The sequence below is a fragment of the Typopeltis vanoorti genome, chromosome 21 (assembly GCF_054136105.1).
Source record: "Typopeltis vanoorti isolate ZY-2024b chromosome 21, IOZ_Tvanoo_1.0, whole genome shotgun sequence".
Lineage (NCBI taxonomy): Eukaryota > Metazoa > Arthropoda > Arachnida > Uropygi > Thelyphonidae > Typopeltis > Typopeltis vanoorti.
The window spans coordinates 64,451,514-64,470,222 of NC_143569.1; the positions used below are offsets into that span (position 1 = coordinate 64,451,514).

The 18,709-nt window shown below is 34.4% G+C and overlaps 1 protein-coding gene across 2 annotated transcripts in view; it reads left to right on the forward strand.

Moving 5' to 3' along the window:
* Window positions 1-18,709, forward strand: part of LOC150094924 (alkaline ceramidase 3-like) — a 172,650-nt gene that overhangs the window by 19,150 nt on the left and 134,791 nt on the right. For both annotated transcript variants that reach the window (XM_090411349.1, XM_090411350.1), the window contains exon 3: window positions 4,097-4,149. In XM_090411349.1, coding sequence (XP_090267475.1) covers window positions 4,097-4,149 — 53 coding nt within the window. The remainder of the gene's footprint in view (window positions 1-4,096; window positions 4,150-18,709) is intronic.

Genomic DNA, 18,709 nt, shown 5'->3' on the forward strand with positions numbered 1-18,709 from the left:
CAGAGTCAAGCAGATGTTGAGTCTTTCTTTACAGAAGGACTTTAATAGATTTGATGAATGGACAACAGTATGGCCCTGTCAGTTCAATGTTGCAAAGTGTAATATTTTGAAATCTGATAAGTAACAATGGGATGCAAAAGTATACATTTGGTGGGGAAACTTTAAAAGAGGTAGAGGAGATAAGAGATCTGCGAGTGGACAAGGACCTGAAATTTAGGAGGCACATTGTATAAGTTGTGAAGTCTTCACAATGGATAATGTCAATAAGGCCTAATCAAGGCCTTTTGAATGTGGAGTATGAAGACAATTGAAAGAATGTAAATTGGAAGTCCTGATCAAGGCCTTAGTATCCCATAATGTAAAGCACATATCATTACGGACATGCATAATGCTATGTATTATGGCAAGGCTCACTACCCAGACTGGTTTCGACCTTTATTGAGGTCTCATCAGTGGGAGCCAGACCCAGAAGTGATACCAAGGTTGAAGTAATGCAAAACTCATATTTTTATGAGTAGCCAAAAGATATTGCACCTTATTATTAAAATACTCTGGATTAGAGATAGATGTTAAAGTTTTTCCGCTTGGTTATACTTGGTCTGTAAGGATATGTTTTGCATTATGGGATACTATGGCAAGTGATGTGAAATCATTAGGTTCTATATGAGTTGCCCAATCCTGAAATTACTTCAGGCACAAACTTTCTTTTCTTACACTTGGATAAAGGATTAAACCAAGAATATAATTTCTCGGCATCTTTAATTCATAGTATAACCCAGTTAAAAAAAAAAAAAAAAAAAAATTTCAACTTGGTCTTCCTCTGGATCTTTTCCCGATTTTGCTAACCTTTCTTCTCCTATTGTTTATCAACTAATGTAACCATTCCATCTTTGATTAGCTTTGCTTGCACATTCTTAAATACTTGTGTTCAATTCCTTTTTTAATGTGATTCTACCATTGATGCCATCTTTTCACTCTTCTAATGTTTCTCAGATTCATGATATCTATGGTTTCTGGTGTTTCATGAGTTTCTCACGGAACTCTCAATCTGTAAGTTAAAATTGGTTGAAACACTGTCTTGAATGCTGCTGATATCATGTTTTGGCATATAAATTTTATTCAACTGTCTTTTGCTTATTCAGTTGTCTATTTTCAAATTTAATTTTACATTTTAACCTGAAAATTCATCTTAAAGCTGAAATATTTGCAGTCAATATTTTGATATTTTCAATGTTTCTGGATTTCCGTTTTCTTAGCTTGTCTTTTTTTATTACTGATTTTTCATACCAAATTTTTCTGAAATTACTAGTTATTTGCTTTACTTTGCTTCGCTTCGCTTAGTACTGGAGACTCGTTCATGGATGTGAAGTGTCCATTGAATTCAGTATATTATTGATATTATAGAAAAAATTTTGTGAATATTGAAGCATATATTTTTGATTATTTAACTGCTTATGTATAGTTGTAACCTTAGTATGGCACAGTATGACCTTTTTGTAGTTTTTGTGCCAAATAAACTATAAACCAAACTTAACCAAAGCCATAGGTTGGACAAAATATAATATCAGTATATTTTACAGGAAAGTGAAAGAGAAATGGAGGTGCTCCTAACCACTCTGTCTCAGCATTGGCAGAATGCCAGTGGTGTAGAAAGAGGACAAAATTTCATTACATAGTCCCAAGACTGAGGAAACAAGTTACACATCAATATCTCCGATGTTGGCGAGTAAGGTATTGGGAAAAATTGGTTCAGGAGTGGGTGGATAGGTACATTAATATCTGGAATGATTTGAGGCGCAGTATCTAGTTCAGTGGTTCTTTAGCCTTTTTGAAGTCACAAAACACTTTTACACTTTTGATTATAAGAAAAATTTGGAGATGGACTTTTTTTTTTATAAAAATGGAACTTATTTTAATAAGATACTTGAGTTTGTTGGCTTTTGCAGATTTCAGCAATTTCAGGTTTAATATGTGATATAGCTACCCTCATCTCTTTGTCTATATTAGTGAGTCTTTCACTCTTTTTAGTTTTTATATTGGTTAATATTGAGAAAATGAGCTCAAACAAATATGATGTTTAAAACTGTAACAAAACTTTCAGTGCCCTTGTGTAGAGAGCTGGGTATTCAGCTAGGGCAAAAATCCAAAATTCCTCTCGGTTATTTCTGAGAATTTCATTTTTAGAGTACATTCTTGTAACGAAAATTCACAACTCTATGTATTAATTGTGCCAAATGGATTTTGTATCCATTTGGCACAGTTTTGTATCCATAAGAAGGTATGCCTTGAAACTTGATTCCAGAATCTGTACTGATTGTCACTAATTAGCTGGTAGTTCACCAGATCATGAAGAATTTGGTTGTTGACTAGCTACTCCATTGAAAGAATGTTTTAAAGAGAACTCCGGTGAGAGTAATAAGTTAATAGCCTGTTGGCAGATATTTATATCCTTTTGGGAATGAGCTGAAATACATGCATAATTGTGTGTATTTAAGGCAGCAACTTGAAATCTTTTCTTCCAATATTGTTAAATGTTCTATTATAATGGAAATAATTCCCTCAACATTTTTATTATGGAGCGAAGGAAACATATTGACTGTATTTATTTTTTTCTGATATGCGGTTTTTATGAAGAGATTTTTTTTTTTCCTGAAAAGCTGACAATTTGTCAGTGGTTGTCAAAATATTTTCATTTTTCCCTTGGATACTTGGATATTGTATTAATGCTATTTAAGTAATTAAAAATATCTGCTAAATATGCCATTTTAGTACACCAAATATCATAATTTGAAGACATTTTACAGAAACATCTGAACCTTCATTTTGAAAAAAAAAAAAGCCAGTAATTCATTCTTAAGTTGTAAAATTCTGAATAGCACTGGTATATAAGATGATTATCCCAGGATAATCATCTTATTTCAGTGTGCAAAAGCAAAGTTAATATTTGCCTTGTTTTCGTTTTAATAATAAATTTATCCATTGTGTGCTGCTACGATGTTAGACAACACACAAGCACAATACACATTAAAAATATAACTGTACATGCTATGAATGACTGTAAAAGAGATGCTCCTCCCTGCCCCTCCTGCAAACACATGACCTATAAACGGTATTCTATTGGTTTGGAAGTCAACGTGAATAGTAGTCTTCAGTTGTTAGGACCAGAGTAGACAATTACACCTTAGAACTGTGTCATATGACATCTTTCACCTGCAGAACACTTGTAACCAGTTTGTGGAACACAAGTGTTCTGGGGAACACTGGTTAAGAATCCCTGATCTAGTTGCTTGCTATACTAAAATTGAGGGATATACAGAGATGCTGCAGGATTATGCTGTTTCTAGTTTACTGTATCAAAGTGTAAAAGGTATTCATTTTGGGCTGAAGAGAATACAATTTATTATATCGATGGGATTGCACTGTGGAAAAAAAAATGGAGCTAGGGATTTGGGGGTTTAAGTTCAGAGGCCATGTTGTGAAAGCAAACAAAAATTTGCTTGTGGGATCACTTGAATATTAAGAAACATTGAATAACAAGGATATGATGGTTGTTATCCCTTATGTTTGATACAACCACCTGGTATTTTTGTGCACAGATTTGGTCATGGAAGTATTTGTATAGCATTCAGAGGCAAATTGGTGACTGTCTGTGAAATTCTTCTCATGGGCATAAATTAAAGCTATGCTGATTAGTTTGGTAGATAGTTTGCAGAAGAGGGAATAATTCAATAAACATGGTACTAAAGGGAATTTTATAAAGTAGATGCTAAGAAATTTTCCAGTACATGACTGGACAAAAGAAAATTTCTCCTGTCATGAAAGTTTAAAGATGTGGTTAGCAAAGTCATGGCTAATTTTTTTTTTTTTTTATGAAGACTGAAAATGAGTTGATTGGGTCATGAGTGCTTTTTCAGTGAAAAGAGTATAATGGGCATTATGTAAATAATTATGGGCTTCTTGCAATGAATCTTTTGGACTTTGGAGATGCCAGTGTAATATTAATAATAAAATAACAATATATCATTATTGTAGCAAAAGAAAACACATGAAGCAAATTCTAGTGAGTGTTAACAATACATTTATTTCTATTTTCCAGTGGTAGGAATTGGATCTTGGTGGTTCCACATGACACTCCTATATGAAATGCAAGTAAGTCGAGAACAAGCATGCAGTATTGATTGGAGACATAATGTACTACAGAATTTTTAATCCGTAAATAATATATATAATTGTAATATATTATTAATTTTTAACATTTTTGAAGTAAATGATCACATTCTCTCTAAGTACTTTTGTAATTTATTAGGATTGATGTGGCAAGTTTAATTTATTGTATAACTTAAAATTAAGATGAATATTAAATTTTATGTGTGGCAAAACCAGTTATTTATCCTTGCCTGTCTCACAATTATCTAAAGAAAATTCTATTGTGCCTTCTTTAAATCCAGTATAAATTCCTCATGGAGGCATTTGATAAGTTTTGAGTTTAAACCTCTTAATATTTGTTTCTGTACACTATAGTACACTTCGATAGTGTGAAATAAAACTCGGTTACTGTTCTTTATTCCTCTCCTGATGAATTATACAATGATATATGCAAAACTAGTAGAAGTTCAAACTCTAAAATTTTATCATGTTCCCATATGGAATTTATATTGAACTTAAAGGTTTAACATGTTCCCAGTCCTTGGAAGCAAGATTAAGAAAACTTTAATTCTGTTTTTCATCATCATCATCATCAAATTCCTGCCATGTACCCTCAAGGGGTGTACAGGATATGACAGTACTACATGAAAAAATTACATCATTACTAACTTCCTATCTACAATTTTCCTTCAAATCAGTCTGTTACTTGTCAAGACTCCAACATTATCAGATCTTATATTTCTATCGTCTAAGGCACTTTGTACCGTATCAATCCACCTATATCTTGGTCTTCCTCTGGGTCGTTTTCCTGCCAACCTGGCAGAGAACACTTGTTTTGCTAATCTTTCCTCTCCCATTCTATTTAAGTGACCATACCATCTGAGATTAGCTCTGCTAACGCATTTCCTAATATCCTCATTTTTAATATGATATTGCCATTGATGCCATCTGTTCACGCCTCTAATCTTTCTCAGGACTCTCATATCTGCGGTCTCTAGTCTTTGGTCAAGTGTTTTACTTCTGACCCAGCTCTCAGATCCATAAGTTAAAATTGGTTTGAACACAGTCTTGTATACAGTTAATTTAGTGTTCCGACTAATTTCTTTCTTATTCCATATGAATTTATTCAATTGGCTTCCCACGATACCAGCTTTGCTGATTCTGTTGTCTATTACTATATTTAGTTTACCATCTTCAGTAAAAATTGTGCCTAAGTAGCTGAAATGTTTTGCTTGTTCCACAGGTTCTCCATTCACAACACAGTTGACATTTTCAATGATTCTGCCTATTTTCATTGTCTTTGTCTTTTTATTGCTGACCTTCATACCATATCTATTACAACAGCTATTCAATTTAGTCAGAGAATCTTGCAGACTTGTAGCGGATTTATTTAGAAGTATAACATCATCCGCATAAAGCAAAGAGCTGACATTAACATCTCCAATTTTGATATCAGGTTTAATACCACATTCCTTCATAATGTGATCCATATAGATAATGAATAACAGAGGGGATAATGTACATCCTTGTCTCACACCAGATTTAACATTAAACCATCTTCCTGTACTTCCTTCAATTCTAACTGCTGACTCACAACTCAAATAAAGACTAAGTATAGCTTGATATAATGCCCCATTGACACCATATAACTGCAGCGTATTGAATAGCTTCTCTCTTGGCACCTTGTCATATGCCTTTTCCAAATCGACAAAACTTAAATACAGATCTTTGTTATATTCCCATGCTTTCTCGACTATTTGTCGTAAAGTGAAGTTCTGATCCTGACAGCCTCTATTTGGCCTGAATCCAGCTTGTTCTTCACCAAGCTTTTCTTCCACAATTCTTCTCAACTGTTTCTCAAGTATACTTGCATAGATCTTGCCAGGAACACTCAGTAAGGAAATAGCTCTGTAATTCTCGCATTCAGTTTTATTTCCCTTTTTATATATGGGTACTACGAGAGCTCTACTCCAATCATCGGGAATTCGTCCCTCTGTCCAGGCTTTCTGAACTATGCAGTGCAGCCACTGTAAGACTCTTATACCACCATACTTCAGCATTTCTGGTCGAATATCATCTACTCCTGCTGCCTTTCCACATTTCAAGCCTTTGATGGCTTTTTCTATTTCAAGTATGGATATGTATTCCTGACTGCATGCCTGGTCAGTGTTTTTTATCACTGTGCTGTCATCACTGCTTGTTTCATTTAGCAGTTTTTCAAAGTAATTACTCCATACTTCAAGGATATCTTTTTCTCCTGTTTTCATTTCACCTTTATCATCTCTAATTCCTTTTACAGCACTCTTTCCTCCATTCCTAAGCTTCTTCAACAACCTCCAGAATATTTTGCCACCTTCTTGATATTTATTTTCTATATTCTTGCCAAAGTCCTCCTATGACTTTTGTTTAGCTAGTTTTACACACTGTTTAGCTTTCTTACATTTGTCTCTGTATTCTGTAAGAGTAAAAGCTGACTTATTTGCCAGGAACTTTTGATATGCTTTCTTCTTTTCCTTCACTGCCTCTTTAACTTCCTGTGTCCACCAGGGAGTTCTGATTTTTTTATCTTTGCACATAACCTCACCACATGCCTCTCTTGCAGAATCAGTCAATGTTTCCTTCAGAGTTTGCCACTGAATCTCCAAGGTTTGATTCCTGTTCTCAAACTCTTTCATTTTCTTTTCAATAATATTTCTGTATTTTAGTCTACAGTTTACATCTGAGAGCTGCTCAACTTTTATTTGCTTTAAAACTTTCTTACATGTTATTCTTTTCAATATGGAATTCAATTTTATCCTGCTCAAGACTAAATAGTGATCACTTCCAATTTCAAATCCTCTGTACACTCTGGTGTCCTGCACCAGGGAGAAAACATCACTATCAACAATAACATAGTCAATGAGACTTTTCTTATTCCTAGCCTCTTCTCTCCATGTGAATTTGTGCACATTTTTATGTTGGAACATGGTGTTAGTAATAACCAGTCCATGTCCTGAGCAGAAATCCAACAGATATTTGCCATTATTATTAGCTTTGCTCTTTTCTCCAAATTTTCCCAAAATATTTTTGTATGTTTCACAATCATTTCCTACTCTACTATTTAGATCCCCAACAAGGACCAACTTTTCCTTTTTCATTGTGTCAGTTGCTTTTTCTAAAGCCTCAAAAAATTCCTCCACTTCTACCTTAGTAGAACCTTCTGTGGGACAATAGGCACAAATAAGTCTCATTGTCCAGTTCCCCATTCTCGTATTTGCCCACATTACTCTACTTGAGACTGACTGCCATTCAAGAAGATTAGCCTCATATTTTGTGTTGAATACTATGGCTACTCCTTCTTTTCCTCGATTGTTATTACCTGAATATAACATTTTGTATTTATTGCTCAGAAAGATCTCGCCAGTTTTGGTCTTTTTTGTTTCAGTCACCCCTATTATGTCGATCTGGTACTTATCTAATTCCTCAGCTAGCTCCATTTCTTTGCCATTCAGGCTTCTTACGTTGATAGTACCGATCTTTAACTCTGGTGATGTTGAGTTGGGGTTTGTTTTCAGATTTGTTCCAGTAGCTGACTTTTCGCTGTTCGCCCTGGTTCCCTGGCGAAAACAACGGGGGCCTTGTTTAACCGGGCGAAGCCCCAGCCGGCATGAAATTTTGTCATGTTGTACCATCATTTTTTATTTTGGTTTAACCAATAAGAATACAATTTGGTCGGCTAAATCCCAAATTGCCAGCCCATCCTCGTTCGTTCAGTATCAAAGTAGATACCCAACAGGGTGCACCACGAGAAGGTGAGGATTGGACATTAGGTCAGAAGCCCTGGTCGGTTCTCCGCATTCCTTTAAAGGCTATGTGGAGGTCTCCTCTCAGTTATACAGCTTTGACCCTTAAGCACCCCAATTCTGTTTTTGTTATTTTTAATTCAAAGCAACATGCTGTTTTGTCTGACCATTTTGAATTTTGATTAATTCAAAACTGTGTTCTGTTGCAATGTTTAAAATTATTACCCTGATGCAGGGGGAAAAACACCTTTTGTCTCTAAACAGTACTTTTTTTTTTTCTTCTGAAAAAGTACTCTCTTTTCTTAGAAATTGTTTTGGTTGCATCTATTCTACTTTCTTTCTCTATCCGACTCTCTAAATCACATAATATTATTGGTATTGTCATGATTTAAAAAAACGTTTGTCAGTCATATTATCACATATTGCTCGAAAATGGTATAATTTATCACATGATCAGTTTTCTAATATACAATATATCCACAAGGAGTGTGTGCAGGATACTAACAGTATATGCTGTCTTACTGACCATTTTTAATTTTGATTAATTCAAAACTGTATTCTCCATGGTATTAACAACACCACAAACGCTTTTATCACAATGATGTTTTATTAACGCTTATATTTCGCCGATTTTCAACTCGGAACACAACACACTTGTAAATGCGACAGTGAGCGAGTGAAACAATATAATTGCAAAAGATAAAAGATCTAAAGTCCTATTTTTTTGGCGCCCTCTAACAAAAAAAAAAAAAAAAAAAAAAAAAAAAAAAACAGCAGTTATCCAAGAGTTTTTCTTAGGATAACTGTCTCCCAAATTTTTGGCAAATTAATGCAACCATATTTGTTAAGGTTGGGAGAATTCTTGAAAGCCATTGCTGACTCAAAAAATAATCTTTCAGATCTATAACTCCTAAATAGCACATTCGTTTTCCTCCATCTAATCCTGTGTGAAGGAGTGTCCAAAACATGGTCTGCCAGTCCCGACTTGCCAAAGTAATAGTAGCAAATGTATCTTTCATGTTCTTCCAGGCAGATGTTCACTGATCTTCCTGTTTGCCCATAATAGGCCAAGTCACAGTCACACGGAACTTCATACACTCCTGGGTGTGCTAAAGGGTGAAGTTTATCCTTAGGCGAGCGGATCAGAGTTGCCAGCTTGACATGAGGTTTCAAAGTGGTGCGAAGGCCATGTTTCAACAATACTTTGGCTATCTTTTCTGATGTAGGGAACAGAAATGGTCATGTTGTATTAGGGGAGGGCAGAGTAATGGGCCTATGTAGTATTTTATCTATTTTGTAGTGATTGTAGCCGTTGGCTAATAACGTATGCTGCAGGTATTGGAGTTCAGTGGTCAGAGCTGTATTGTTAGAACAAATGGCTCTGGCTCTGTGTGTAAGTGTTTTTAAAATGCCATACTGTTGGACTGGATGATGTGATTGTTTATGTGGGTATCTTCCTGTGTGTGTGTAGGCTTTCTGTAAATAGAAAAAGATAGTGATCCATCTGAAAGGCAGGTGACTAATGTGTCAAGAAATGGTAAACAGTTATTTGATTCTTTTTCTACTATGAGGGTGCCAAAAAAATAGGACTAGATCTTTTGTCTTTTGCAATTATATTGTTTCACTCACTCACTGTCGCATTTATAAGTGTGTTGTGCTCTGATGATGCCGAGTTGAAAATTGGCAAAATGTAAGCGTTAATAAAACATCTTTGTGATAAGTGTTTGTGGTGGTGTTAATACCGTGAAAAATAAGTCATGAATAATCATCAACACCTAAGCTTATCTGTTAGATCAAAACTGTATTCTGTTGCAATGTTAAAAATTATTACAGTGATGCAGGGGGAAAAACACCTTTTTGTCTCTAAACAGTACTTTTTTTTTTTTCTGAAAAAGTACTGCTCTTTTCTTAGAAATTGTTTTGGTTGCATCTATTCTACTTTCCTTCTCTATCCGACTCTCTAAATCATATAATATTATTGGTATTGTCATAAAAAAAAAGTTTGAGTCATATTATCACATGTTGCTTGAAAATGGTATAATTTATCACATCAATTTTCTAATATACAATATATCCACAAGGAGTGGGTGCAGGATACTGACAGTATTACATGATTAAGATTACATTGTTACTAATTTCCAGTCAACAATTTTCCTCCAAATTAGTCTGTTACTTATCAGCACTCCAGTATTGTCATATATAATATTTGTCTTCTAGTGAACTTCTGACTGAATCAATCCGTGCAGCTCTTGGTCTTTTCCCTGGCATCAAACACCTACTTTGCTAACCTATCCTCATTCTGTATAAGTGACCACATCACCTTAGATTAGCTCTGCTCACACATTCTTAAATGCTAACAATGTCAGGTTTCTAACTAATATTTTCATTTTTAATATAAAATTGAAAGTAATGCCATTGGTTTACTACTCAATCTTTTTTTTTTTTTTTTTCCCTCAGAACTCTCATATCTTGTCTTCAAAAGTGCTTTATTTCTAACCCAACTCTCAGATCCATAGTTTAAAAACTGTCTTGTATACTGCCAGTTTAGTGTTGGCTAATTTCTTTCTTATTCCATATAAATTTATTCAACTGGCATCTCACCATATCAGCTTTGCTTATTCTATGGTCTATTTCCATATTTAGTTTTCCATTTTCACTAAGAACTGTGCCTATTTAGCTAAAATATTTTATTTCTACTAGAAATTCTCCATTGAGGATGCATTTGAAATTTATTATGTTTCTATTTGCATAGTTTTGGTCTTGTTAATGCTGACTTTCATGCCAAATTTGTTCTAGCTGTTGTTCAATATAGTTAGAAAATCCTGGAGACTTGCACTGGATTTGTTTAGAAGTACATAATCTGCATTAAGCAGAGAGGTAAGTTTGGTACTACTGATTCTGAAATTTGGTTTCATGCCACTTTCTTAATGCAATCCATGTTGCTGACTTAAGGTTACACTATGTATTGCTCTGTATAATGTTTCATTTACCTTATATAACTGTTAGCTTTTTTTGAAAAGCTTTACTCTGGGCACCTTGTCATATATCTTCTTTCCAAACCTACAAAATTCAAGTGCAGAACCTTGTTATATTTCCATTGCTTCTCTATTTAAGTGAAAATCTGATCTTGATGATTTCTAAAAGTTTCTTTCACAATTTTTCTTTGCCTTTTTAAGTATGCTTGGGTAAATCTTACCCAGAACATTATATGAGAAATTCCTCTATAATTCTCATATTGTGTTATTTCTTTTCTTATAGATGGGTATTATAAGAACTCTACTCCAGTCATCTGGAATTAGATCTACCTGTAGCCACTGCAAAACTTATACATTTTTATCTGATATTTTCTTGTGAAATATTATCTACTCCAGCTGATTTTCCACATTGTAGGCTTTTAATGGCTTTTGTATCTCAAACATTTGATATGTACTCCTATTTGCATTCCTGTTGGAAATTTTCTTACATATTGTTCGTCTCAATGTGATATTTCTTCTTATCCTACTTGGAACTAAATGATCATTTCCACTTTCAAATCTGTATTCTTTTGTATACTGAACCAGCATGAAGATATTGCTATCAATAATAACATTGTCAGTAAGGCTTTTATTTCGTGTGCATTCTCTCTGTGTGAACTTATACACATCTTTATGCTGGAAACATGGTGTTAATGACCAGCTCATAATTTTCAGAGGGTACTTACTAGTATTCTTGCTTTTTTTTTTCCTCCAAATTTTCCACAACCTTTTTCTATTATGCTTGTTGGTATTCATTTTCTACTCTGCTGTTTAGATCTCTAAAAACGATTGGTTTTTTTCTTTTCCTTAAGTCAGCTGCCTATTCTAATAACTCAAAAAAAAAATCCTCTGATGAATACTGCAACTTTTTAGCAGAAATTTCTTTTAATTACTAGTTTCATATGTTTTTGTGTACTTATTCAGATTTAAAAAAAAAAAAGAAAGAAAAGGGAGGAAAGTATTTACAGAAAGATTCTGAATAAAACTGTCATTATTCAATTTAAACTTGAACATCTGGAGGAAAATTGCTGATAGAAAGTTAGTGCTATATGAAAAGTTACAACATTACTATTATAAGATCCTGTACACCCCCCTGAGACTGTCAGGAATTCAGCACATTGAACATAACTTCTCTCATATGAAGTTCTTTTATATATGATGCCCATAATTGATTTAAGATGAGACCTTGGTTTTTATTACATTGTGTAGGACATTGTATCATTTTGCTCACTTCTTTAAATCTATGCATAATTGTTAAATTCTACGTATGGCATTTTTGCGAGTTGCCAGTTTACTTGGTACTTTTCTTTGGTGTGAAATGCATGCTCATTATCCTTGGCATGTTCTTTTTGACTGATTTCTCCAGATCGACCTGTCTGTCCAACTTAACGAACTATTAATATCTGACCTTTATGGAGGACTCATTGCAGGAGATCTATACCCTTATGCAAGTAGGTTATTATTGCTTACATGTAAGCAATTATAACCTTCTCATTGCACTGCTTATTCTCCTTATACAGCTTCCAAGGATGGCCTCTAGTTCTACTCCTGTCCTCCTCCCTTTCCACATTAATCTATTAACAATCCCTCACCAACTTATATCAGTCATATCTCTCTTATTCTTTTATTCACAAGTCTCTATAAGTTGAATTTGCTCTATTTCTACTCATATCTGGCATTCCATAGGCCTGAATGGTGCAGGTTTGCATGCCACTGAAATTTTTCAGCACCTATTAACTGCATTGTCCAAGGAATTACTGTATTTATTTTTAATTCTGTATGCATCTATTGAAATGGATTTTGTTTCAAAATTAGTAATTGTTAAAAAGAAAAAAGTGATCTCTTGTTTCTGCAAGTGTAGCTTGTAAGTTTTTTAGCTGTTGCTCTTTCATCATTCTAAATTTTTAGTTTTTTTTTTGTTTTAAATTTTTATTCCAAGAACCTCCTCTGCTGTTTTATTATTCTTGCATGGCATCTCCATGGAGTCAGGCTTATTGCAAGCCACCCACACTAAACATTATTCCCACATTACCAGAGGTATAGTCCTAAAAGAAACACCTAAAGTCCTAAAATCCAGAGCACGAAGTGCAGCATTATTATTATTGCGACAGCCATATGGCAAAGAGATTGTCTTGTTTTCTGAAACGAAAATGACGAGCAGGCTGGAAATGCATTATCATCATCATCATCATAAGTCTGATTATTATAAATCTTAATTTATTATAATGAATTTAAAAATTTTGATAGTTTTAAAAAAGTACCAGGGCATTGCCCTCGCCCGACTACACCCCTGCACATTACCTATCATATTGCTCTCTTAACTTCATTGTCAGAGCACTTGCAGCTACCGCTGGCAATTCATTCCACGTATTCACTACTCATCATCATCAAATTCCTGCCATGTACCCTCAAGGGGGTGTACAGGATATGATAGTACTACATGAAAAAAATTACATCATTACTAACTTCCTATCTACAATTTTCCTCGAAATTAGTCTGTGACTTGTCAAGACTCCAACGTTATCAGATCTTATATTTCTATCATCTAAGGCATTTTGTGCCGTATCAATCCACCTATAACTTGGTCTTCCTCTGGGTCGTTTTCCTGCCAACCTGGCAGAGAACACTTGTTTTGCTAATCTTTCTTCACCCATTCTGTTTAAGTGACCATACCACCTGAGATTAGCTCTGCTAACACATTCCTGGATGCCGACAATGTCAAGTTCTTTCTTAATATCCTCATTTTTAATATGATGATGCCATCTGTTCCTGCCTCTAAATCTTTCTCGGGACTCTCATATCTGTGGTCTCTAGTCTTTGGTCAAGTGTTTTACTTTTGACCTAGCTCTCAGATCCATAAGTTAAAACTGGTTTCAACGCTATCTTGTATACAGCTAATTTAGTGTTCCGACTAATTTCTCTCTTATTCCATATGAATTTATTCAATTGACTTCCTACCATATCAGCTTTGCTGATTCTGTTGTCTATTTCTATATTGAATTTACCATCTTCACTAAAAGTAGTGTCTAAGTAGCTGAAATATTTTTCTTGTTCCACAGGTTCTTCATTCACAACACAGTTGACATTTTCAATGATTCTGCCTATTTTCATTGTCTTTGTCTTTTTATTGCTGACCTTCATACCATATCTATTACAACAGTTATTCAATTTAGTCAGAATCTTGCAGACTTGTAGCGGATTTATTTAGAAGTATAACATCATCTGCATAAAGCAAAGAGCTGACATTAACATCTCCAATTTTGATATCATGTTTAATACCACTTTCCTTCATAATGTGATCCATATAGATAATGAATAACAGAGGGGATAATGTACATTCTTGTCTCACACCAGATTTAACATTAAACCATCTTCCTGTACTTCCTTCAATTCTAACTGCTGACTTGCAACTCAAATAAAGACTAAGTATTGCTTGATATAATGCCCCATTAACACCATATAACTGTAGTGTATTGAATAGCTTCTCTCTTGGCACCTTGTCATATGCCTTTTCCAAATCAACAAAACTTAAATACAGATCTTTGTTATATTCCCATGCTTTCTCGACTATTTGTTGTAAAGTGAAGATCTGATCCTGACAGCCTCTATTTGGCCTGAATCCAACTTGTTCTTCACCAAGCTTTTCTTCTGCAATTCTTCTCAATCGTTTCTCAAGTATACTTGCATAGATCTTGCCAGGAACACTTAATAGGGAAATACCTCTGTAATTTTCACATTCAGTTTTATTTCCCTTTTTATATATGGGTATTGTGAGAGCTCTACTCCAATCATCGGGAATTCGTCCCTCTGTCCAGGCTTTCTGAACTATGCAGTGCAACCACTATAAGATTCTTATACCACCATACTTCAGCATTTCTGGTCGAATATCATCTACTCCTGCTGCCTTTCCACATTTTAAGCCTTTGATAGCTTTTTCTACTTCAAGTATGGATATGTATTCCTGACTGCATGCCTGGTCAGTGTTTTTTACAACTGTGCTTTCATCATTTTACAACTGTGCTTTCATTTAGCAGTTTTTCAAAGTAATTACTCCATACTTCAAGGATATCTTTTTCTTCTGTTTTCATGTCACCTTTATCATCTCTGGCTCCTTTTACAGCACTCTTTCCTCCATTCCTAAGCTTCTTCAACCTCGAATATTTTGCTACCTTCTTGATATTCATTTTTTATATTCTTGCCAAAGTCCTCCCATGACTTTTGTTTAGCTAGTTTTACACAGTGTTTAGCATTCTTGTATTTGTCTCTGTATTCTCTTAGAGCACAAGCTGACTTATTTGCCAGGAACTTTTGATATTCTCTCTTCTTTTCCTTCACTGCCTCTTTAATTTCCTGTGTCCACCATGGAGTTCTAATTTTTCTGTCCTTGCAGATAACTTCACCACATGCCTCTCTAACTGAATCAATCAGGGCTTTCTTCAAGGCTTGCCACTGAATCTCTAAGGTTTGATTCCTGTTCTCAAATGCTTTCATTTTTTCTTCAATAATCTTTGTGTATTTTAGTCTACAGTTCACATCTGAGAGCTGCTCAACTTTTATTCGCTTTAAAACTTTCTTACATGTTATTCTTTTCAATATGAAATTCAATTTTATCCTGCTCAAGACTAAATAGTGATCACTTCCAATTTCAAATCCTCTGTACACTCTGGTGTCCTGCACCAGGGAGAAAACATCACTATCAACAATAACATAGTCAATGAGAATTTTCTTATTCCTTGCCTCTTCCTTCAATGTGAATTTGTGCACATTTTTATGTTGGAACATGGTGTTAGTAATAACCAGTCCATGTCCTGAGCGGAAATCCAACAGATATTTGCCATTATTATTAGCTTTGCTCTTTTAGCCAAATTTTTGAAATATATTTTTGTATGTCTCGCAATCATTTCTTACTCTGCTATTTAGATCCCCAACAAGGACCAACTTTTCCTTTTTCATTGTGTTTTTTCATTCATTTTTCATTCCTTTTTAATTTCCGGCATGAAAGCGAAATTAATCTAGTCCTCACCCTTGCTAATCAGTCTTACATGACTTACAGTTTCGAATCCTTGTTTGTTTCCTCCCTACTCATCATATATTGACACTTTTTCTTTTGTATTAATCTTATAAAGCTATCTGTAGTAACTGATAAGCTTCTATCATGTTCCCTCTTATCTTGACTTAACTTAATTTTGGGATCCACATGCCTACAATCTGGCCTCATGGAGAGCATTCCACAGACCTGTCACCAAAATATTAAATTATTTCATTTAAACATTTCATATTCTTTTAACATGTCAATATTTTTTTTTTTAAGGGAAAGTCTTCAGTATTATATTCTTGTATTTCAGGTATTTTAACTTAATCATTGCTTCAAAATGTTGATTTATACAAAAGCATTTTTTAAAAATATCTCAAACTGCATCCTATTTCTGAAAATAGATTGCTATTTCTATAATATCCAAGGTATAACTTTCAAAATACAGTATCATTTTTGATATTTTATTTTTAGTCTATCAGTGCTAAAGAACTGGGACTTTAATGACTTGTTTTTTTTTTGGATACATTTCCAAAATTGTGAGAACAGCACTAATTCTGGCAGTGATGCAGAGGATACTAACTTGTAGAAATAAAAAGATTCTATTCTATAGAATAGAATAAAGGCCATATATATGGACTACTATGCACAGCTGGTTGCCTGGTTTTTAGAAGAATGAAGAGTTATTGGAAAGGGTTCAGAGGTAGTTGGCTGAAGTGGTTTCTGGAAAATGTTGAGTGTGAAGGAAGTGTCACAAGTGCAGTTTGCTAGTGGATAGGAGGAGGGAGTGATGTTATAGACAAGTTGGTGAGAAGGTTGTTATAAGATTAATGTTGAAAAGATTTTTCATAGAATGGTAGGAGATTGGAGAACAAGAGGTCATCCATGGAAACTGTATAAGAAGGATGTGAGCAATGGAGTGAGAGGCAGGTTTTTTGCAGGTGGAGTGGTCTATGATTGGAATGCATTGAAAATGTAGAGTCTGCAGAGAATTTGCATGTATTTAAGGCATGGCATGATGAGCTATGTGTGTGACAGAGGGACCTCCCATGATGAGTGTTTTACTCCATGGGGATCCAGGGATGATGATGATAATGACATGGGCTGAAGACTTTGCACATCTCTGACTCTCCTTTACAGCGAGTTTTAATGATTCAGAGAATATGGGAAATAAAGCAGTTGGTCCAAGACTAGCAACTGATATGAGACTGAAGAAAATTGGAAAGTGAAAGGTATTTAAAAATGAAAATATTAGAAGTAACTTGACATTTGTTAATGTTCAAGAATGTGTGTAAACAGAGCTAATGCATTCCAATTGCTCACATGCTTCCCTTGAGAAAACCTACTCCTCACTTCCCTTATTCACACTTTTATACAGCTTCTTGTCTCTCACTCATTCTATGAAAATCTTCTTGCATATTAATCTAGTAATAATCCCTTACCAACTAATATCTGTCTCCTTCTATCTGCTAGATTCTGCAAATTGCATTTCTCCAGTCTTTCTTCTTACTCAGTTTGAGAAACCAGTAAACACTTTAGTCAATCATCTCTTGATCCTCTCTATTATTTCCATATCGTTCTGAAAACCAGATGACCAAATCGGTGCACAATAATCCACATGTGGCCTGATCAAGGCCTTTATCTCTTTACTTCTACACATAGATTTCTTCTGCATCATTGTCATAACCCACTCGGTTGTCCTCAGTTTTAACAAGATATTCTCTAATTTTTAGGTCCTTATCCTCCCCAGATTCTTATTGCTTCCACCTAAGTGTGATAAAAATGTGTTATTTCATTAAGGTGTTAAGAAATTATTATTTCAAAAACATTTAATGTTAGGATTTCTGTGACCTCTTAGAAATGTTAAGACATGTATAGGGAGTGGCTCCTGTTATAAGGCAGTACAAGCCTCCTAAGCAGTATATATATTACATTATATTAGGGTGCTCAGAGTAAAATATGAATATAAACTATATAATTTCTTGTATAATGAACAAGACAAAAATATTAATTTATTATGCATGAAAAAAAAGCATTTTAGAACTATTGAAATATTATGATTATGGTATCATGGGACCAGACGTTGTTATACAGCATAGCTAAAACTGATTTTGAAAAGCCAAAAATCTTTGTTAAGAGACACTTATGATTTATGTTCCTTTTCGAAACTATTTAAGTTTTTTTTATTCCTTTTCTGTGTCTGAATGGTTCTCTTATTTGCCACTGAGAAAGCCAATCTTTTGCCATTTTTTTTCTGTCATATAGTGATTCGTAACTATTTTGAGCTATCATTCCCTTTTTCCAAGTAGTCTTTTCTGATAGCCCCTTCATGGAAATTATGATATTACTCACTTGACCTGTTATCACATGGGCATTTCTCTGTAGTCCACACTAACTGTTTTTGACACAGTGCCTTATATCTCTCTCCTTAAAGTTGTTTTCCAACAAAGCACTTGTGACTACCTCTGACATTTTCCACTCATTTACCAGTGTCAAAGCAAAAGAAATATTAGTCCTATAGACCTTTACTAACCATATTTGCTTACATATCTTTCACAGGTGACCCTTTATCTCCAGTCTAGCAATCTATTGGAAACTTTCTTTTGCATCTGCTCCATAAAATCCCTTCAGTAATTTACATGTCTCTAAGAAACGGTAATCAGATCTATAAATAACATCCAGAGGTGGTCATATCAAAGCATTAAACTTTTTTTATCCCTTCTTAACATCCAAGT